This window comes from Lipotes vexillifer, unplaced genomic scaffold (assembly GCF_000442215.2).
Source record: "Lipotes vexillifer unplaced genomic scaffold, Lipotes_vexillifer_v1.1 scaffold445, whole genome shotgun sequence".
In the NCBI taxonomy this organism is placed as follows: Eukaryota; Metazoa; Chordata; class Mammalia; order Artiodactyla; family Lipotidae; genus Lipotes; species Lipotes vexillifer.
This window is the reverse complement of record NW_006774995.1, coordinates 1210892-1234059: the sequence shown is the minus strand read 5'-3', so window position 1 is coordinate 1234059 and position 23168 is coordinate 1210892. Positions and strand designations below refer to the sequence as shown.

Sequence of the window (23168 nt, the reverse complement as noted above, 5' to 3'; positions counted from 1 at the left end):
ACATTTGGCTCGTCCTTTGAGATCTTTCATATGGAAGAACTTTACCATGCAAGAAAAGAATGTCCTGCAGACAATAGGACTCTATTTTATAAATGAGCCCCGTAGATATTTTTTCAAGTTCTGCTCTAATATCAGGAGAATTTCATGCCTCCAAACTGGACAGTTGCCTCTTCCTTACCTGGCTGCCACCCCTACAGTCCAGTGTACCGGCCACACCCTTCATGGAGATTACCTGCTAAATCATACCATCACCTCTGGCTTTTAGTGAGCTCCTTGCTCTAATACAGATTCTTTCTGCTTTACATGAAAAGATTAGAGATTACAAAACTACTGTGTACAATAGCAAAGTAAAGTTAGAAATTTGTAAAACAAATGAATATAGTCTTAAATATAAAAAGGAGGATGTCACAGAAGGAATACTAAGACCTCTGGACTATTTGTCTGCTCTGCAGCAAGGCTGCACATGACCCATTGCAAATTATAACATGCAGCCACTAGCCACACTATATTGTAGATTTCTATCTGGAAACTGGAGTATATAGCCTTGTGAATCTTCTTAACCTACGTGGACACAGCCAGCCCTCTATAATAACAACAACAGTAATATTTATTAGTCACTTGCTACATGCCATTATTTCTCAAAGCAGTAGGACAGTGCCAAAGGGGTCCAGTTTGACCAGACACAGAGTGACTCCCAAACCAGAGATCCTGGGCAAGGCTGAAGTATAATGAGCATGTTGTGTCTCTCTTTTGCCAAGAGAACTAAGCCTGGAGCCATGGAGGGCCTGGCTTACCACACTTGGCCAATAGCTCCCAGGTCAGATGAGAGAGTTGAGCGCTCTCCACAAGTGTGGTAGACGGGAGGAATCCAGAACTCTCTCACTGAGCTTGATAACTTGTGTAAAGTTTAATTCTCAACGATAAGGCCATAACAAGTTTCACGGTTCAAAATTTAAATAATTCTCAGGTTGAACTGGTCACTAATTTTAAAACTTTTCAGAAATAAAAAACAAACTAGGGCTTCCCTGGTGGCGCAGTGGTTGAAAGTCCGCCTGCCGATGCAGGGAACACGGGTTCGTGCCCTGGTCTGGGAAGATCCCACATGCCGCGGAGCAGCTGGGCCCGTGAGCCATGGCCGCTGAGCCTGCGCGTCCGGAGCCTGTGCTCCGCAGCGGGAGAGGCCACAACAGTGAGAGGCCCGCATACCGAAAAAAAAAAAAAAAAAACTAAATTTCAATCTAAATTATATTTTATTATATTACCATATTGTGTTTCATCCTCTTAACAGACTGATTCAGAGTCACCTAGAGAGCTTATTAAAACACAGATTGCTGGGCCCTATCCCTAGAATTTCTGATTCAGCAGGGAAGAGCCAGAGAATCTGCATTTCTAACAATTCCTTGGTAATTAATACTGACGCTGCTGGTCCAGGGACCACACACTGAAATTCACTGTGCTAAGATATTGCTAAATTTTGGAAAAGAGTGCATGAAAATGTGGGAAAAGGCCCCATTCCTGGAAATGCTTTATATGGATCCTAAAATACCATCCATCTGGTCAAGTAGCCCCAAAAGACACTTAAATTCTTTTAGGAACTCCAAATCATGCCATGTGACTTTTAAAGGCATGTTATAGAAAACATATTTCCCCAGATTCCTCAGAAAACTTTATTACAATTTGTAAATTCTTGCATTCCAGCTGATAACACCTAAGGAAAAAGTTCCTTTAATGTTTCAGTAACTAAGCTGCTTTAAATGGTGTTATTCCAGGGCTTCCCTGGTGGCGCAGTGATTGAGAATCCGCCTGCCAATGCAGGAGACACGGGTTCGAGCCCTGGTCCAGGAAGATCCCACATGCCGCGGAGCAACTAAGCCCATGCGCCACAACTACTGAGCCTGTGCTCTAGAGCCTGCGAGCCACAACTACTGAAGCCCATGCGCCTAGAGCCTGTGCTCCACAACAAGAGAAGCCACGACAATGAGAAGCCCGCGCACCGCAACCAAGAGTAACCCCCGCTCACCGCAACTAGAGGAAGCCCACACACAGCAACGAAGACCCAACTCAGCCAAAAATAAATAAATAAATAAATAAATAATGGTGTTATTCCAGAGGTTCCAAATTCAGATGCTCTCAGGGGCCAAGAATTTAAAGTGGGTCAGCTGGGAAACTAGAAAAGCATGCCCTACCCAATGCAGACCTAGCTCTCATGCAGGAATCTGGGCCCAAATAAGATACTGCAATATTTAAAAGCCAGAAATCTATAATTTAATGAAAATTTTCATAAATTACAGATGTTGACCATAAATTCAAAATTTTTAAACAGCATTCATGCCAAAAAAAAACCAGTCTGCGAACTGAAAGCAGCCCATAGGCAATCAGTTTGCTGAATCTGAGTGCTGGGATACTGCAGCTGAAAAAGTTCTAATGGTTCAATCAGCATGAATTGAGCAGCTGTTGTGTGTCACTCACAGTGCTGTGCAACATGGTAACAAGGGAAGCAGAACCCCAGTCTCTAGCCTCCTAAGTGCTCAAAGTCTAATGAATATTTGATGCTAAACCAGGGGAAAATATTAGCCAAGGCTTATTACAAATGGAAGAGAAAAACTACCTAGGGATGCATTCACAGCACAGCAAGGTCCAATGGAATGATCTTAATTACAGGTACAATAATTGTTTCATTTAACAAGGTAAAAAAAAAGTAACTAAAAGATGGGATTTAGTAATGAATATCTATCAATTAACATAAGCAAACCTATGGAAATTTCCAGACCTGTACTGCTTCCCTGAGTGAGAATTAAAGTTCTACCACTCTTATGTAAATCATGACAAGTGTGTAATATAGCATATAAATGTTTGATGGTACTTGTAAACCCAAGTACAATGACTGCCATATTAGAAAAATACAAACTAAGATGAGGATATTGACCCCAGACAGACATTTTCTATCTCAGAAAGGAAAGCTATGTGAAAAGTTGCATTCTAATGGGATCACTCCTTGTGAAAAACAAGCCACGGCAACTCAGACAGAGAGAGAAAATGATGACATGCTACACAAATCACAAATACCCCAGGCTATCCTTGAATTATGGTGACAGACAAATCATGCACTTGTTCAGTTTAGGTCAGGAAACCACAAACTACTTAACCATTCAAAATCAAAAGGTGATGCAATTAAGCTCAAAGCCAAAAAACAAAAGAGTTAATGGCCAATTTAAAGAAACAGATTTTGGGGGCAGCCTTTCGGTAAAGTTGTTTGCCATGCTTAAAAGTAAAATCTTCAAGTCGAGTGGTTAGAATGTGATGTTTAATCTGTGTCATTCGGCCTGATTAAGCTAAGGAAGACATTAGTGCAGCCTGGATTATATGCCCTTTAATAAAAAACAAACTGAGCCCATGCACTTCCCTAAACAAGCAAGCTCTGCCAATGATGGTGGTCAGATTAAGTAGATTACAGCACAGGGACCGTGATGACCAAGGCATCATTCTCTTACAGTGACTAGGCTAGCCCAGTAATGGCCGCAGCAATCAGCGTCTCCATAGCAATCAGTGGTCATTCCATTGCAAAAGCGATAAAATGAACAGGTCTTCCTGTGAGCAGCCATGACCTCTACATGTTTTACCTCCAACTTCCCCAGGAAAGGGATATTCTTGAAATTTTTCTTTGGCTGTACAAAACAAAATACGGTTTATGTTTTTATTTAAAGCTAAAATAAAACAGATCGAATAGTTTATTTAAAAAGAAAATGGTGTCTCTTTATGGTCCATTTTGTTTCAAACCCAGTATGTTTCATTTAATGAAATGGCACCTTTGATCAAAGTAGAAGTCAAAACATCAAGAAAAGTTGCTCATAAAGGTTAATCGATTAGGCTGATAATATAGTTGAAGGCATTTGGGGATTCTCTATAAAAGAGGGTTTTCTTGCCTGAGGCTTCTGAATGGGCATAAGGGATCCAGGCCTTGCAAACTCTACGTAAGCTCACTCCTGTGAGAATTAACACTGTTTTAGCACCTCTGAAACCTCTTTAAACTATATGAACACTCTCCAGAATGTAGCGTGCTTTTCTTCCCCCAAAAGCCCGTGAACCTGCAACAGAAGATAACCTCATGAAGAAATCTTCAACACGTTTTTGTAGTTATAATAAGAGGGTGGTCTGATCACTGTATCAAAAGAGTGCTTGTATACAACCACCTGATACCGTGGCAGGTACCTGGTTACCAGATAGGATTACTGCACTGATTCATTCAGCAACAAGGACATTCCCTGAGCCCCACCATCTGCCAGGTACTTTCAGTGCTTTAATATAATCATCCATTTCACCATGCCCCCCTCCCCTTTTTGCTTTTACCCTGAAAGGGCCATGTGGGATGTTTTGTACATTTAAAATTACCTTTCTGTCAATATTCTTTTAAATCTTTCTAAATTGTCCCCAAGATTACTGTGATTGTCCTGTTGATTCATAAGAGCAGGTATTAAAAAAAAAAAAAATCACTGCCCTAGAAAACGTCCCCTTCTTTCAGAGACACTCTTTTTTCCCGCAGGTTGGGGTTTTATTTTTCTCAGAGGAAAAGTGAAATCAACAGTTAAAACTGTGTTGATTATTTTAGAAAAAGCCAGTTCAATCATATTATGTTTATAAAACTGTCAAATTATTGAATCAGTAATTGAAAGATTTTCTTAACTGATTAACTTTGAAAAAGGTACTCTGCTTTTCAAAATACCACTACCTTGTCTTTAATTACTACAGTCTTCTGTTTTAGAAGCTCGTATATTCCAGCCCAGTGTTCTTAGCATTGTCTGTGCCAAAAATCCCTTTGAGAACCTATTAAAAAGTTATGAATCCTCTCGGAAGAAAAATGTAAATACATACAAAATTTTATATATCATTTCAGAAGTTTATGGATTCTTTGAAGTACAAGATTACAATAATGGGTCTAGCCTATCAATCATTGATGACATTTTAAATTGAATAACATACACAGTTTTGCAAACTGTCCTCACTTTTAAATCTTCTTTCTTTGACTGATTCCCTTATTATGGTAACTCTTGACCAGAAATAGCAAACTACTACCTATTACTGTGTAACTCTTAATACTTACATTTTTAAAGTATAGTTTAAAATGAGAAACAGGGTTTTTGCTGGTGGTAGTGGTTTCTGATTTTGGTTTTTTAATCTAAGTAAATGTGTAATGGATAATGTTCCATTTTAATTCATATAATTAAAATGAAGGCCATTGGTAAAAGAATGCATACAAATACACACACAAAAAAAAATCAGTAAATCATCACCTCAAATCATCAACTTTAAAAAAAACCTTTTAACATATAAAAAATAAGAAATTTGGGTTTGGAATAGAATGTACTGTAAAATATTACCTATCTACCTAAGGTACCAAATAAACGGGGAAAAATAATAAGAGCTTTACTGGAAGAAATAAAAATTTCCAAAGTAGAAAATAAAATGCGCCTCAAAGAGTTAGGAAATCACACAGAAAAAGAATTCTAAGAAGTTCTTTGTTAAAAGAACAGAAGTTATTTAAGTTATTTTATCAAAAGTTATTTGTTAAAATAGTGCCAATTATTCAGAGAAGCAAAGGAGTTTGAGGACCAGGTCAGTGGCATCAGATTGGCCACTATTTAAGATGTCACTAGAGCAGTTTCAGCACAGTTAGGAAGACAAAGGTGGGAGAGCAAATGATAAGAAATCAGTGCGAAGTAAGGATGTAAACATGCTGAGGGCAGGATATTGAAACCTCTAGAGGCAAAAGGATGGAAGAGGATCTGTAAGTCATGGGGATCATGATAAGGCCAAAGCAGTTTCTGTGTATTTAGTGACCCTGTGCTGGACACTTGGAGACAAAAGTCTCCATCTTTTGATAAGGCATGCCTCCATCCTCTAGGAGCTCAAAGTCTAGTGAGAAAGATAGATGCAACTGAAAATTGCAAATTATAACTGAAATTATTATTTCAATTAAAATTAAAATTACAACTCATCAGTAATAGAGATCTGCACAAAGAATTACAGGAAAACAAAGGAGGCACCTCCCACTTTGTCCAGCAGCACAAGGAGATGCTTACTAGATGTGGTGGTGCTTGCACAAGGTCTTAAAGAATGAGGAGTTATCAAACCAGAGGGCAAGGGCACTCCAGCCATACTGGATGTCACACACAATTTTGTGGAGCAGCGCCGTGGTTCGGGGTAAAGTTCAAGGCTAGAAGTGGCAGGGGTACTGCAACCTTCAGTAACTCAGTAAGTTAGTGCATGAAATCACCCACGAGGAAGATGCCAAGGGTGGGAGTTGTCAAAGTGAGCAAGACAAAAGGCATGGAAGTATGGTGCCAAAGGTCTTACCAAAATGAGTGACCATGGGCTGCAGACAAGAGACATCGGAAGGGAGCTGAGAGCCTAAAAGAATAGGAAGACTGAAGGTCTGGAGATTACACAAGAGTGAGAGAGACGATGTGGGAGGCGTGTAACAAGGAGGGTACATTCAAAATCGGAAAGGCTAGAGTCTGGGTTCCAGGAGGCAAAGCAGCCGGAGTGGCAGGAACGGTCACTGGAGTAAAAAAGAAGCAGAGGAGCTATGAGGCCACCATGGGACAACAAGGGGAAGTTAGTCAGGGCAGTGCTGTGGGTGAGTGCAGGAAGATGATAAACCAGAGGCTGCAGCTACCAGTGAAGGTGGAGAGAAGTGTATGAATGATGCAGTCAAGGGCCTGAGAACCTGGCCCCGACCTTACCCTGCAGCCTTGGGCAAGTCACATGCCTCTCCTGGGCTTCCTTTTCTGCACCTATGAAATCAGGAGGCTGGACTAAATGGTTATTTGGATTCCTAAAGTGATATCGGATAGCTTTCGCATATGGAAATGATAGCCATGAGGCTGAGAAGGTGTTCGTAAACTTTTCTGAAGAACTGTCTTTATTGTATTTCCTATCAGAATTCACGTATGTTACCTTAGTAACTTTCTTTTGTATAGGACTTCAAAATGTACAAAGCTCTCTTACACATATTTTCTAACCTCTGTACATGTATAATCCTAACCACCTTTCTGTGAGAGCTCTATAAGCCCTATTTTAGAGCTGAAGAAACAGATTCTACAAGGCTGAAGCGACTGCAGCTTTGAATTGGTAACGTAAGTCTTTTTCTCCTGATAATGAGATTCTACATGGTATGCTTTATTGAGATAACCCATGACTTACTAACATTTAAAATTCATTCCCTCAGCAAGTAACAAGGGGCCCACTAATTGTACTAAAGTTAAAAAGGTCATTCATTCCAGGCATCCGTCAGATTACCTGATCACTGAAATGAACCGAGGGGACTGTGTGAACTTTATTAAATTTGTATAATGTTGAAAGAAAGCTTTGTAAATGAAAACAATCAAAACAAGTCCTTGTATACGCTTACCCATACTGTTTAGTATAGACCATGATAGTAAAATAGTCTTAATTCAATCCATCTACTCTTATGTACTTGTTATATAGAGCACGGAGTCAGACCAGAAAATTTGTTTTCCTGATAATGATTCCTTTCTCTTCAATCATTCCAGATAGTAGACAGGTTCCACACTGTTGATTATAATACCCAGTTCATACCAACTACATACTAACAGGACTAATCAAGAAAGTAAAGAAATTCCTAGGACCTCAAAAGGAAGAAATGGATTTTAATTATTTATGAATTATCCTTTCCTTGTTCATTCATCCATAAAAAGTCCATTTAACATTTTTTATTAAATCCTTTTGGGGATATTATTTGCTTCCTTGGTGATTACAAAAATTTTAATTTTATCTTTTAAACGATCTTCTTTTCTGAAAAATGTAAGTAGGTTTAGAAATTGAGTTATTTGTAGTTAGGAAGAAAGACACAGATGTAGAATGGACCTGAGAACACAGGGAGGGGGAAGGGTAAGCTGGGACAAAGTGAGAGAGTGGCATGGACATATATACACTACCAAATGTAAAATAGCTAGTGGGAAGCAGCCGCATAGTACAGGGATATCAGCTTGGTGCTTTGTGACCACCTAAAGGGGTGGGATAGGGAGGGTGGGAGGGAGACGCAAGAGGGAGGAGATATGGGGACATATGTATATGTATAGCTGATTCACTTTGTTATGAAGCAGAAACTAACACACCATTGTAAAGCAATTATACTCCAATAAACATGTTAAAAAAATAGAAAATGAAATTTTAAAATTTAGTATGAATAAAAAATAAAATTTTTTTTAAATGTAAGTAGGTTTAGTTAAAGGAATGTACATACTATGTATTTCTGAGTATTTCTGAGTCAGATACTACTTTAGAAATTAATCCCCTAAAAAGTTGATTACAACAGATCTTATGTTATGTGATTTTTGACTTTAAAAATCTCTCTTTGGTATCATTCCATGTCCATTTAGCATTTTGAGATCAATGGCAAAAATCTGTGAATTCATATTTTACAGGAAATTCTCCACGATAGACTTTTATACCTAAGTACAATAAAAATCAATCAAATCAAAAAATTATCATTAAGCAGATAATATATACAAGGCACTGCACTATGTCATGCCAGTAACATTTTACCCAGCAGAAAGATTAAACTATCCAAACATTATAATTTAGTGGTTATCCTCAAGAGCATGCTGTGTAGATTTCACCTTGCAAACTGAAACATTTAAGATCCTCATTTAGAAAACTGAGAGAAAAAGATAAATATTTCTTTCTATGTGATGAAGTAAGTTTACCAAAACTAGGAATATAGATGTCACTCTTCCTCATATATGCTTAGAATTTAAGAGGGGAAAAAAAGCCACATGTAAAATTTTAAAAATAGAGATGAATAGTGAATCTATGACCCAAATTTTGTCATAACAGGTAAAATCCATGCTCTATTGCTGCTAGTTGATCAATCTCACTTGGCTGTTAACTCTACAGAGGTGACATTCAAGAAATACACAAAAATTTCAATCTTGATCAGATAGAAAAAGCTTATGCTCCAGAGCTCCTGCCATGCAATGATGAGCCAGCCCCCTTCATCGCCTGGTAACAGTGTCCAGAAGTGGATCTGAAGGTTTCAGAAAAAGCATCCTAGGAGGGAATCTGATAAACTCATGAATAACAACCTGAAAGGATGTGTGTTTTCTTTCTTAGATCACTATTTCAATGACTTCATTCAGCTCATGTTTCCATTGATCCTGAAAAATGAAAGAGGTTAACATGTCCTTTGTGGGGTAATCAGGTAGATCAATTTCAACTTCTAGGTGAACTACTCACTTATATTTCCAAAGATCAAGATTACCTAACTAAATGGCATATGCACAGCAACCCCACTGGTTAGATTTCACAGTTCAAATTTTTAACACCAAAATATAAACATCACCACAATACTCACTTTTAGTTTCTTGTTTAGTTTACAGCAGTATCTGTACACCATTGCCAAGTTCAGAGGTCCAAAATCTGCATAGAAACTGAGATTTTTTTTAAAGTAGTATTTAGTAAAGATATTTTCAATAACATCAATGCTCATTTTTATTTTCATTAAAGTTACAATCAAGTTTCAATTATCTTTGGGAATAAAGGTTAGTATATGACTGAATCATAATAATCCAAATAACTAGTGATTTCACCCTGCCAATGCCCTCCAGTCACTATAACCAGTCTCGTAACAGGGAACTATTTGGACAGTTTTGAGTTCCACCTTCTTTTATCTCCCTGCCAGGACATTAAGTAAAAGAATTAAAAAGCAAGCACTGAAAGAACCAACATGAACAAAACATATATGTGGCCTACACTTCCTGGTTTTATTTATCACCTACTTAGTCATAAAGCTCATGTACCCTAAGCTCTAATTCCAACTATTCCACTCAAACCTTGCTCTCAGTTTTCAAGTATCTTAAATCCAGTGGTCTTTTTTTCAGTTTCATTCTCCTTGGACTTTCTGTATTATATAACACCCTGGCTCGTCTCCTTCTCTCCACCCCTTTACATCTCCAGGATACATGCATCAGTCTGCAGATCATCTGCTGTCATGAATTCAACGATAACACTATGGAAAACAGATGGCTCCTAACCCAATATCCAACATCAGTTTTTCCCATCTTCAACTACCTGCTGGACTTCCCATCTATGAGTCCTTCCATCACCTGGAACTCAACCCATCTTTCCTTCAAATCAGTCCTCCAGGCTGAAAACATTTTGTTTCTCCCAGTTGCTCAGACATGAAACTTCCTATTAATTTAGTTCAAATAAATATTAATTTAGTTATTATATATCAAATAAGCTACTACTCTAAGTCATCCCTTCCTTTTCTATTCCTCCTTTAGCAACAAAAGTCCAGATCTTTCTTCATCTCACATCTTTAGTGTTTTAATTCTCTCTCTCCTGCCCAGTGAACCTATATTCCACACCAGAAATTAATCTTTATAAAATCTCATTTCTCACATATCCTCTCACTGTTCAAAAATGTTTAATGGCTCTTTACTCCCTTCAGAATAATTCCTTGGCTCAGAAATCAAAGCCCTAACCATCACACCCCTAGCTTCCAGGCTGATCTCTCCTAATAGTTCCCATATGGAATCTTCATTCCAACAAATATGTCCATTCCTCATTCTCGAATACTCCATGCATATTCTTAATCCAAGCCACTGCTCAGATTGGTCTCCTTGCCTGGAATGCTCTCCTTTTCTCTTTCTACTACCCTCTAGTTTCCTCAAAATCCAGTTCAAGTCCTACCTCCTGCACTCACCCTAAGTGAAAACTAACCACCCTTCTCTCAAAGTTCCCAAAACTTATCATCTGAGCCACTGTTTTGGCCCACAACACATACTATCACATACTATGAATTATCTATTTAAGTGTAGATCCTACCTGGCCAACTACAGTGTAAGCTTCTCACTCAGGGACTGGACATCTTGAGAATGTCCTGCTCATAATAAACTTCAACAAATAAGTCTTCATTATGACTATTTTGCTCATTAATGCCAAATTCAATTTAGCCTAGACTATAAATTTACTAAATATCAACACGTTTCCAAAAAAAGCATCCCCCAAAGGACATTTAATTTTTTAAATAAAAATTAGGATTTATTTAATTTTTTCTGCTACCCAAATTACACTACCATAGATATGTCATTACAAATCTGCCAAAAGCCTCTTGCCTTACTTAAGAATACTATACTTGGGCTTCCCTGGTGGCGCAGTGGTTGAGAGTCCGCCTGCCGATGCAGGGGGCACGGGTTCGTGCCCCGGTCCAGGAGGATCCCACATGCCACGGAGAGGCTGGGCCCATGAGCCATGGCCGCTGAGCCTGCGCGTCCAGAGCCTGTGCTCCGCAACGGAAGAGGCCACAAGAGTGAGAGGCCCGCATACCGCAAAAACAAAAACAAAAAAAGAATACTATACTTGTATATTTTATCCATCTTAAACAAGTTGACAATATTTTGGCCCTTATATTCAAGGTAACACGAAAATTAGCCGTTCCTGCACACAGGTTTCATATGAGTAAGAGTAGAGTTGCCAAAAAAGGAAACCTGCAACAATTTGAAATTAAAAGTTCTTCTATTTCTGGTCCCCAGTGTGATGCTGTGCTCTAAGTATAAAAAAATACCCATGAATCCAAAATGAACTATGCCTACAACAATTACCGACCAGTTCAAGCCCTGTCGACAAGAATCCACTCAAAAGAACCAAAATGAAAAGACTGTACAAATAAGTATGTGCCAGCACTGATTAAGGCAGCCTTGTTTCTATCACAGAGATTTCCTTATCCTTGGGTTATTGTAAGCAAAACTCAACTAATATATCTTATTTTTGCTACTTGAACATGAATATTGAGACATAGAACTTTAAGGTAAATCTGGAATTTTTAGTTAAGATTATTTCAGCTTTTTTAACCCACTGTGAACAAATTTTTGGAAAGCATAAAGAATTCAGGTCATCTAATTCCAGTTTCATACTAACCATTATAAGCCAACTTCAATTCCAGACTCAAAGCTATTCCTAACAATAGAGCCAGCTTAGCCACACGTACTCTTGGAAGCAACATGGTTAATAAACACACCTATTTCACCAAACACCATGAAAATAAATTGGTATACTCCAACAGCACAGGAAAAAGTAAATCAAATACAGATCTCGTCCTTAAGTTGATCTGCACTCTCCAATATGGCAGCCACTAGCCACATGTGGCTATGTAAATTTAAATTAATTGAAGTTAAATAAATTAAAACTTTAGTTCTCCCATCATATTAGCCCATTTCAAGAGTTCAAAAGCCACATGTGGCTAATGGCTACCAAGATGTACAATACAGATATATAACATTTCCATCACTGCAGAAAATGTTCTGTGCTGATAGACAACACTGATCAAGAGTTAAAAAAAGAAAGAAACAAAAAATAACAAACAACTAGAGCAATATAAATAAATAACTTATTGAAAATAACTAGAGAAATAATGAAGTACCATGAGTGAGGTATAGATGAAATGTTTAAGGACAATGTCCTTCCCTTTCAGGGGCCCACATTTTTCCCAACAGTGAGATTAGGCTCTGGTAATTCTTGTCCCTTCCTGTTCAAGGGGGTCATAGTTCCAGAAAGCCAGTTTGGGACCTAGGACAGGAGAGGGTGGAAAAATAGAAGAGGACCTAGTCCCCACTCCCCTTCACAGTCCCTCAAAGAGACAGTTAGCTCAGAGCATCAGATAGCTACAGTGAAAGATGTATACCTCTATCTTGACCACAGCCCCAGGTTAAGGGTAGAAGAAAAACAAGCAATCTTAACCTAGAAGGTTTCTAACCTCACAATACCTTGAAGCTCAATGAGCCAGCGTTTATATCCTACAAAAGGAGGGATGGCTTTCAAGTCACACTAAGAAATTCAGTCAAAAATTTTGCATAGCCAAGAGCAATTTAGAACATGTCTTCAAAAGTCAGAATTCTCACAGACGAATATAAAGACAACAAACTCTATCTTAAGGTCGTTTTATATATCCTTTCCTTACAGTGCTTACAGTTCTAAAATTATATATGTATTTATAATATAGTTTTATATACAGATAATTTTCTAACAAGCTAAATACATTTCTGAAAATGTCAAGAGCATTGAAGAAAAATGGTCACAGCTGCTCACACCATGCTAGGTTATCACTGACTTAGATATAATAAAATGCCATGAACAGAGAAGACACCTTCCAACAACATGCCTCTTTGTAAGAAACTTCCTCACCAGAGGTGGGGAAAATGGAAACACATTTACAGGCCAGACCATTAGCTAGAGGGAAATGCTAAAATATAAAAATCAACTGATAACAATTGAAATAACTCAAATATGCTAGAAGGTATAAAATATGTACTTGGGCAACTTGGAACCAAGGCAAGAGAATAAAAGAATTGGGCTCAGGGCAGAAGAGGAGAACTGGAAAGTCATCAACCTGGGGACAGTGAAAATGGGGAAGAGAAATGGCAGAGATAAGCCGTGTAGAGACACAATAAAGAAACCCGAGGGCTGAGTGGGCTCCTAAACCTGAGGTTAATGATACATGATAGTGTCTTCTCCATTCTGGCAATTCCCAAGAAGAGGGCTCCAGAGCCACAGCCAAGCAAGGGCCCCCCACTTTTTCTAGGGTCGGGGGAAACTCGTCTCATTTGGACAAAACCATGGATATATTATTTTATTATTGCAGAGTACCCTGAGCTTCCCCTCCAAATGAATGCACAAATGAACAAATGAATCAGTATCCCTTATATATATATAAATTTCCCCTTGTAAGGTTGGTAAATTATGGGTCAATACCTAGAATGAAACTCATGAATTATTAAGTGAAAAACAGTTAATCTGTCTTTTTATTCAGTAAGTGTAAATAGCTAAAATCAAATTCTTCCCTGTTTTGATAGGAAAGAAATGAAAAGAATTGGAGTCCTGCAAGTGGGGAGGGAAGGAAAGATAGGGTCATCTTCTGGGGAGAATGAAGAAATGGGACCAGAGCAAATGTTTACCAGGGCCACCCACTCCCCACAGAATTTAAGGGAAATAGAACTTGGGCCTAGAAGCCTTTCTGTTATACCCTACATGTCTGGCTCTTCTCACGAGATTTATGAAGTTTATGATGTATCATTCTTTTGTGTTTGGTTTTTCTAACAAACTCTAATTTAAGTGGGTCCATTCCTAGAGGAATCATTATTTAAAGCACAGTTGTACCTTATTCTACATATCAGAAGTTTCCTCTGAAAACTGTCAACTCCTCAGCAAAAAGATAAACTATATTCCAAGCAATACTCACTGAACAAAATTTATGACCACCTACTCTGAGCAAGGCGCTACAAGTTAACATAATAATCAAAGAGTGCTGACAATACAAAAAAATATATATGAAAAAATTCTGTAAGATCATTATAACGCATGCCAACTCTTCAAACTTTTTACCAGCACTGCTGACATGTTTCATCTATTCATTTATTCACTCACTCACTCAAATATTACTGAAAACCTGCTGACTACCAGTCCCTACCCATAAGGAGCTCACCACCCAATGATAGACAAGTAAACATAATTACCGTTGATAAATGCTAAGATAGCAGTATCCTCCAAAGCACAGTGAGATGTGTGTGTATGTACATATGTGCAAAATTTTGGTGAAATTAATCAGCACTAATCTCTGGGCTATACACTTCACCTAATATTTTCCCTATCACTAAAATATTATCAGCACCCCTCCAGTCTGATGACAAAGATCCTGTACATGGCTGAAACTCACAATGATCACATTTCAAAAAGGCCTCAAATGCTCAGCAAACATTAATCTAAGATCAAAGTACAAGTCTGAGTTTTTGCTCAAGTATAACAAACCACAGTCACATTGATGTCTACCTCCTAGGGAAGAGAGGCTGGACATCTAAGAAGCTTCCCGCTCCACATCAGTCACCTAGAGACTGATGGAAAACTAAAAACCATTGGGAAGCAAGGGGTTCATGTCTCAACTTGATCCCTCAAAGTCCCTGGGCTGATGCCTTAGCCTCTCTGGGACTCCACATCCTCATCTATCAATAAAAATGCTGAATTGGATTGCTTCTAAAGTTCTTTCCAGCTATTATATTACATTATATTATATTACCCTATCATATCACATTCCTAGCCATTATATATGACTATTATATATATTATATATTATAGTGTGTATATATATTATATATATTATATATAATATATACTATATTGTAGTATATATATTATACATATTATATATAATATATAATATTTTATATATATTATATATATTGTAGTGTGTGTGTGTGTGTGTGTGTGTGTGTGTGTGTGTGTGTATATATATATATAAATAAAATAGTCTAGATTGTCTATGACTCTAGTTATCCATACTAGACAAACCATTCAACAGTTCAAATGTTTCTCAAGGGCTGCTCACCCTATCTGACGCACTCTGCCCTCTCAATGTGTTGGGTCTAGGTACAGAAGGCATTTTCCTCAGAGTGTCTCCTCAGAGAATAGAAAGAACCTCACAGCTTTCTTCCTGATATTCACTATGCTTTCTACATAGCTGGAAAACAAAGCCACAGTCCAGAGAGCAGCTTCATAAGGTAGGAACCTTCACAACAGTACTATTTACTTACCTACGTAAGGTAAGTAAATACCTTACCTTACGTAGGTAAGTAAATTTGTTTAGATCACAAAGGAAGGAGAGGATCCCAATATCAACTCTCACGCCTGTCCTTTGATACATTATCTAGGTTTTAGGAAAGTCCAGATACACAACTGGGAATATGAGGAACCCTTCTCCACTCACCACCTTATTAACCTGGGGCAAGTAGCAGGGCCACCTAAGCCTTCAGCTGCTGCTTCTGTAAAATGGGTTGCTGCTTTGCCTTAAAGCCAAAAGACAGACTAAATGATATCAAGGAACCTTCAGCACCAGGGTCTGTAATTCTGTAACTTCCCTCTTTGGAGCAGGTCAATTAATTAAAAACCCCTTTGACTCTCAAACTAATGTAAACAATAGAAGACTTTTTCAGGAATGCACTGACAAGATTAAAATTCACTCCCACAGAAACACTCTCAAGCAGTGGAAATTAACCCCTTTGTTTAATGGCAGGTATTGAAGGCAAGAGGGCCATGCAGACAGTATGCATGTGACTTTGGTAAAAAACAGAATGGGGACTGATCCCCTTTACACAAAAGACTAACCTTCCTCACATGTCATAAAGCAAGTGAGGTCCTAAAAAGGAAAATAATTACTCTAAAACCCAGCAATGATCACATTACCTCTCTAAGCTCTTGGAAGTAAAACCAAAACGCTCAAACTTGTCTGTGAGGCCCAGGGTGATGCAGCCCCTACCTATCTCTCTTTGGGGCCTCATTTTGCACCATTTCCCCCATTTTAGTACTAGCAAGCTCCAACCAAGCTGTCTCTTTTAATTCCTGCCTCGGGGCCCTTGGCAATTTACCCTCCCTGGCCTAATTAACACCCACTTATCCTCTAGGTCTCAGCTCCAGTCACACTTCCTCAGTGAATTCTTCTCTGATCCCTCCCCCACCTCTACCTCCACCTCTGCTGTCACCCCGCTTCACACACATACATACACGCACGCACACACGCACACGCACCCCTTCACCCTGCAGGCCAGTTTTTGTTGTTATGTGCTTCCAAAACTACAGGTCTTTCCTTCAGAGAACTTACAAAACAGTCCTATGTCTCAGTATTTGATTAATAGCCTCCCGAAGCCTCACTGGACTATAAACTATGAGAACAGGGTTGGGTTAAAATTTGCTCATTAATGTCTCCCTAGGACCTGGCACAGAGATGACTGAGTAAATGAATGAAAGATTGACGTGGTTGGTTCATCTGCAAAAATACCGCCTTCTTCCATTTAATCTTTCTAAGCTATACACCAGGTCAAATCTGGGGAAAGATATCCGACATCACATTTTACTAGCTTTGGGTACAAAATTGAACTAAGTAGACAAAATTGACAAAAATAACCTAAGAAGGAAAGGACAGTGAGGGGGATGGAGAATGGCGAGGTCATCCGCCTCTCTAGAGCAGGGAAAGGTTGGGAGCACCCATCTCCACAGTCTCCCCCCAACCCGGCCTGCATCTTTATTACTGGCTTGCTCCCAATGGGACCTGCCCCAGAAGTAACCCCAATCTAAAAAGACACACCCCAACTAAGCACCATCCCAACTCCTCTTTTGCTTAGCAGCCCCTTCAATTCTATCTGAGAGTTTTGCCAAGTTAAAATCATTCTAAACCTTTACTTTTGGGTTTTCTAGAGCTGTAGGCAATCTGCTATAGGCCATATCAAATAAAACACATTTGACACTAGTTAAAGCATCTGGCAGAACATGAAAGACACTATTCACAGCTCCCTAGAAAATACCTTTTAACCCTTTTCTTTATCACACACTTAGAAAAAAATAAAATGTTTTTAGCATTTCAGATTAATTCAGCTGCAGATGATCAATAATTTGATTACCAGGACTAATATAAAAGCTGTATATATTCCACACTCTCTTAAAAGGAAGATAAATGTATAGAATAAGAAATCAATTATACAAGGATGCCCAATTCAGAAATTTCAATCTGGAATATAAGTGAGAATCACAAGAAAGCCAAAAAACAACGTCACATTGTTTTTTCTAAAGCCTGTCACAAACCCATGCCCTTTAGCGATGTTTATAAGACACTCTCAGACTCGCTTGGAGTCTATTTAGCCTTATTTTGTATAAAATGTGATATCTAGTTCCTATGCCCATAGTATATTAGACTCATCACACAGATCATAGGCAGGAGGCAGCTATTGGCAGCTGGTACATTGATAGTAATGTCAAAAGCTAACCCAACAGTATGTATCACCTAGAAAGTACTCATGGTAGTCATCAACAAAAACTGACTGAATAAATTAAAACCACTAAAAGACAAAAGACATTTAGCAAGCAGGCACCATCTGCTACATAAGCAGAGATCCCTTTATTGCTTAGGAGCTCCTAAAACTATCCCTGAATTACAGTGAAACTATACAACCTATGTATTCATAATAATAGAGTCTGAGTATTACAGAAAAAAAAAGCAAATCATAATCAGTAAATTCTTTAACAAGGCAAAAATGTACATGCATTTTAGGAAGGTTTCCATAAATTATAAAACTGCTTTGATATTTTAAGATGTGATTTTCTAACTCTTTGTAGAAGCTGCCCCAGTGAAATGCCACATTCCCAGACAAGATAAATGCATTACAAGAGTATATCCATCAAGGAGAGGAAATCTGAAATAAACCATCTTTTCTGGTTCTCAAAAGAAAATTAAATTTCATAAGAAAAGGAAAAGTCCAAACTAGCAAATTCTTTAATTTGTCAATAGGACGTGATTGTCTTTAAGACCAAAATATGAAACTAATAAATTAATAAATGAAACATTTTATTCAAAAACTCTAGTTCACACAAACTATTTTCCATAAAGGAATTCTCTATCAATCACAAGTAATCGTAATCCTTTACCAGATGTTTCCAAGTTGTCGAGGACTGGGACTGTTACATCCTTTAATAAATACAGCAATATATTTGATGGTTATCATTCAACATCTGATTCTTTGGTGGTCCTGGAAGTATTTAGGTGATTAACAAAACCAACTTTTTTTTGGTTTTTGGTTTTTGGTTTTTTGCGGTACGCGGGCCTCTCACTGTTGTGGCCTCTCCCGTCGCGGAGCACAGCCTCCGGACGCGCAGGCTCAGCGGCCATGGCTCACGGGCCCAGCCGCTCCGCGGCACGTGGGATCTTCCCGGACCGGGGCACGAACCCGTGTCCCCTGCATCGGCAGGCGGACTCTCAACCACTGCGCCACCAGGGAAGCCCAAAACCAACTTTTTAAATGTAAAAAAATTTTGTAAAGAAACAGTGAATTCCACACTTAAGCCCAACTCAAATCAGTGAGCCAGAAAGGAACTTGAGATCAGCTGTCCCACCCACCTCCCCAGATGTTAAACAAGTAAATATCTAAATATCCAGGGCAGACATTGTCTATTTTCTGCTGAAAGATCACAAAACACAAAGACAACTCATCCACTTTCATTATGGACCCCCCCCTTTTTTACTTCTCTTCGCCATCCCCAAAATAAAACAAGGCAACAAAAAGGCAGCTCCTCCATCTGATTTACAGACATGGCCTACTTTAAGGTGTCCCTTTCTCCCAATCACCCAAGTCAGAAACCTTGAACTTAACCTTCAATTCCCCCACCCCCTCATCTGGTCAGTCCCAAATATAGTCACTCCATCCTCTCTAGCCTCTCCCGCACCGGGCCTTTCTGTTCCCATTGCTACAACCATAAACCAGCCTGGCCACAGACAAGAGACACCCCACCTCCCAGCCATGGGAGTACTTGTCCTAAGCAGAGCTCTGCTCCGTCTCCCTGTCATTCATAAACCAGCAGAACTGAGATCCAAACAGCTTTCCATAGGCCAGTCCCCAACCATGTTTCCAGCCTCACCTGTGACCTCTCTGCACTGCAAGTATTCTGCCTCACCTGACAGAATCTTGCTATTCCCAACACTGAAATCTTTCTTTCTTTCCTCCTCCTTCACTCACTCACTCATTCAGCTAAAATTTCTTGTACACCATCTCTATGCCAGGCACTGTGCTGGGTATAGGGATACAGTGGTGAGCAAAAATAGGCAGTACTTGTCCTCACAGAGATCATAAAATTTACTCTTTTGCTCTTACACACCCTTCAAAAGCTAGTTCAAATATCATAGCGTTTATATCTCTTCCTTTCTTAGATTTCTAATATGTACATTTACAGCTTTTGTCATATATTGCCTTGCAATGTATTGTTTCCACTTCCTTCTTTATGTATCTGTGTATCCCCAATGCATTAGCACAGTGCTCTGCACCAAAATCTATCCCATCTAAATGTTAAGTTTTCTCTATTTCCAACCGCTTACAACTTTCTTTTAAATTTTGCTTTTTTCACTTCCCATAAAAATGTGTCGAGTCTTTTTTTCTTCTTCTTTGTTTTTTAAGCACGAAGGTGTATTAAGCTGTGGCTAAGTAAAGGTCATTTACTTTCAGCTTTGGAATGTGTTTATGAACTTACAAATAAGAATATCTGATGTCTTAGGGATCTACTTCAAACACAATAATGAAGCTGCCCTGTGGTGACTTGGCCAACAAAGAACTTGGACGGCAGACAGCTCCTCACTGGACTCTGGTACAGTCCATTCGGATCCCTCTCTCAGGCTGCCCTTTTATGACTAGCCCTGTCAGTTTTAACGGAGTCCTCAGCACCTCCGTTAAATTTTGCATTGTCACCAGGCTTATCTCAGGCAAACTGAAAGAACTGAGTAACAATTTGTCCTTATGAAGAGCAGAGACTGACTACCCACTGTGAATGCCTAGGAGGTCAAAACAGCAACTATTTAATAAATCAATATCCTGAAAGTAACAGTTGACTCCAGTGGGTCACAGAATTAAGAACCGACCAGTGAATGTATACAGATATATCTATTTCCTCATCACGTACACAGCACAGTACTCCTGGTCATGTACACAGGTGTACACATACACAAGCAGACGCCTAAAACTCATCATGTGTTCAAAACAGAGAGTGGCAAAAGTGGCCCTGAACAATACTGGGTTATTTCTGCAAGAGGAAGAAAGTAGAAACCTATACCATCTTTTAAAAGCTAAAGAGTTTTCCAAGTTTTTAGGAGAATTCTATACAGAAATCATTACATCTTACGTTACACCAGTTAAGCAGCAAGAACATTTCACCAGACAGCCTGCAAAAAGTTTTCACAGGCTTATAAAAACTGGGCTTCTTTTGCTCTCATCTCTCCTATTAATATATAATGATAATTAACTCAATTTACTTTCTCTCTCCTTTTTAGGCGGGGCAGTCCACTGAAAGGAGAAAAAGCAAAATTACACCCACAAAAGTGGAGCCGTGGAAAAACATTTTAATTACTATCACACATTCCCAGATACAGCCTGCACACAAATTTGTGCACACAACGTCAGCAGCACATTTACTGCCAAAGCCGTCACCACCCAAGTTAGAAGGGCCACGTGAGCCAGGGAGGGGCAAAGCTGTTCTGCACCCTCCCCTCAATCTCAGGCTCAGGACAACTGGGAACTGGCTGGAAGCATAAGAGCAAGACTTCAGGGCAAATTTACTAGCTCAATGACCTTAAGCTCTACATAACCCTCTCTGGGCCTCAGTTTCCTTATCTATAAAGTGGTGATAATAATAGCACCTAACTCCTAGGGTTGCTCTGAAGATTGAGTTAATGTGTATAAAGGATATAGAACATTGCCTGTCACAGGACTATAAATATCTGTCTATATCATAGCAATTTATAATGAAAGCTAAGGTACCAAATGATGGCCCTAAGGCTCTTATAAGATCACATATCTGTGTATGTATATATGTGCTTAAATGGCATTCAGCTGTCTGTTAAATAAACATACTTGTTACACATTAAATTTAAAATAAAAATTGAAAAACCAAAAGTGTTTCTTCCTACCTCTATCTAACCTAAATATCCATTCCCACAAGTATTTCCGGGCAAGAGAAGTTTTTCTGTATTTCTCTCAGAGATGTCCTAGGCTCACATTTCAACTCAAACCTATGCTACAGGCTACATAAAAGAAATCATTCTTCTATAAATTACTTAACCAAAAATTCCCGGTTGTATTAATATCAGGCTGCTTTAATTCAGTTTAAATGAAAATTTAACATTTTAAATTATTTAAACCTTCAAGTTAGCTAATTAGCCCTCATTAGAGGCTGCTCATTCTTCCATGCTAAAACATTTGGTGAAATCCTTTGAATCGTTTCAGAAACTGCTTAATATTCAGTCCCCAGAGTATGACCATGAAGGGTTCTCTCCTGCATTTTCAATACCTTTCCTTTGCAAACACAAGGAGAGAAGAAATGAAAATGGACAAGACCTCTACACTCTCCTTTATAGCAAACTGGCTTTCTATGCATAAACATCCAACCCTACACCCATCACCGTTAAGAGGGGCACACAAAGGTTATAACAATTAAAATATTTGATTTTGCTAACTTTTGAGCCAAAACAAATTTGAGCCAAGTTATAAAAAGTAAGCCTCTATTTAGATTACATGGCCCAATTCCAAAACCAAAGAACTAGCCTTTCTGGAGGGTTGTACATTATTTGTAGCTTAATCACATACAGACAAATCTTTGAAAGGCTCCCTTTTGATGGGGCTATTTTTTTCCCACAAGTGTGTTAGTCTATACGCTGATGTTAATTCTGATCTGTGAAATCATAAACTAAGGACAAATGTATGCTTAATATCAACCACATTTTACTAAAACTGCTCAGGCCTTTATATCAATGTGATAAATTCTGTTTAAAAATCAAGGAGAGCATTTCCCTGATGGCGCAGTGGTTGGGAGTCCACCTGCTGATGCAGGGGACACAGATTCGTGCCCCGGTCCAGGAAGATCCCACATGACTCAGAGCAGCTGGGCCCGTGAGCCGTGGCCGCTGAGCCTGCGTGTCCGGAGCCTGTACTCCACAATGGGAGAGGCCACAACAGTGAGAGGCCCGCGTACCACAAAAAAAAAAAAAAAAAAAATCAAGGAGAAAATTCAGACTTTCATTTCTAATAGACAGCCTGACCTCATAAGGCCACTTTGTTAAATTTTCTCCACCAGCTTCTCAGAAGGTTGCCATTTCAATCATAATGCACTAATGTCTCTCCATAACTAAATAAACATCTGCACAAAACACAGCTGTGTCCAGAATGCCCACAGCCTAATATTTAAAGAGTCTACTTCCTGATTCAAAAATAATAGTTGCATTTCCAGGGTGATAATTTAGGCAGAAAGGCAGTATTTCACTTACACATTGAGCAAATAAGTACACAGATACCGGGCTGTACAAGGCCCTGTGTGATTATGTATACTAATATTTCCCTTTCCTTAGAGACATGTACAATCTGATATGATAGTCAAGGTTTTCCTCACCATAAACCATCCTCCATAGAAGAACCCAGATATTACTCATCCTTCAGGGGCTTTATAGTCTCTCTCATTCAATACCTCCCTGAAGTGGAGCTGAAGAGATGGATTACACCACTTCTGTCCCTCTCCCCTTTCTTCTCTCTCCTGCGGCATTTGTCCACCTCTTAGGCTGCTTATTTCCACCTCTTTCC

At 38.9% G+C, this 23168-nt stretch overlaps 1 protein-coding gene across 1 annotated transcript in view; it reads right to left on the bottom strand.

Annotated features, from left to right (window-relative positions):
• Window positions 1-23168, bottom strand: part of CDC14A (cell division cycle 14A) — a 154615-nt gene that overhangs the window by 127441 nt on the left and 4006 nt on the right. The window contains exon 3 of the mRNA XM_007449612.1: window positions 9374-9449. Within this exon, the coding sequence (XP_007449674.1) occupies window positions 9374-9449 (76 nt within the window). The remainder of the gene's footprint in view (window positions 1-9373; window positions 9450-23168) is intronic.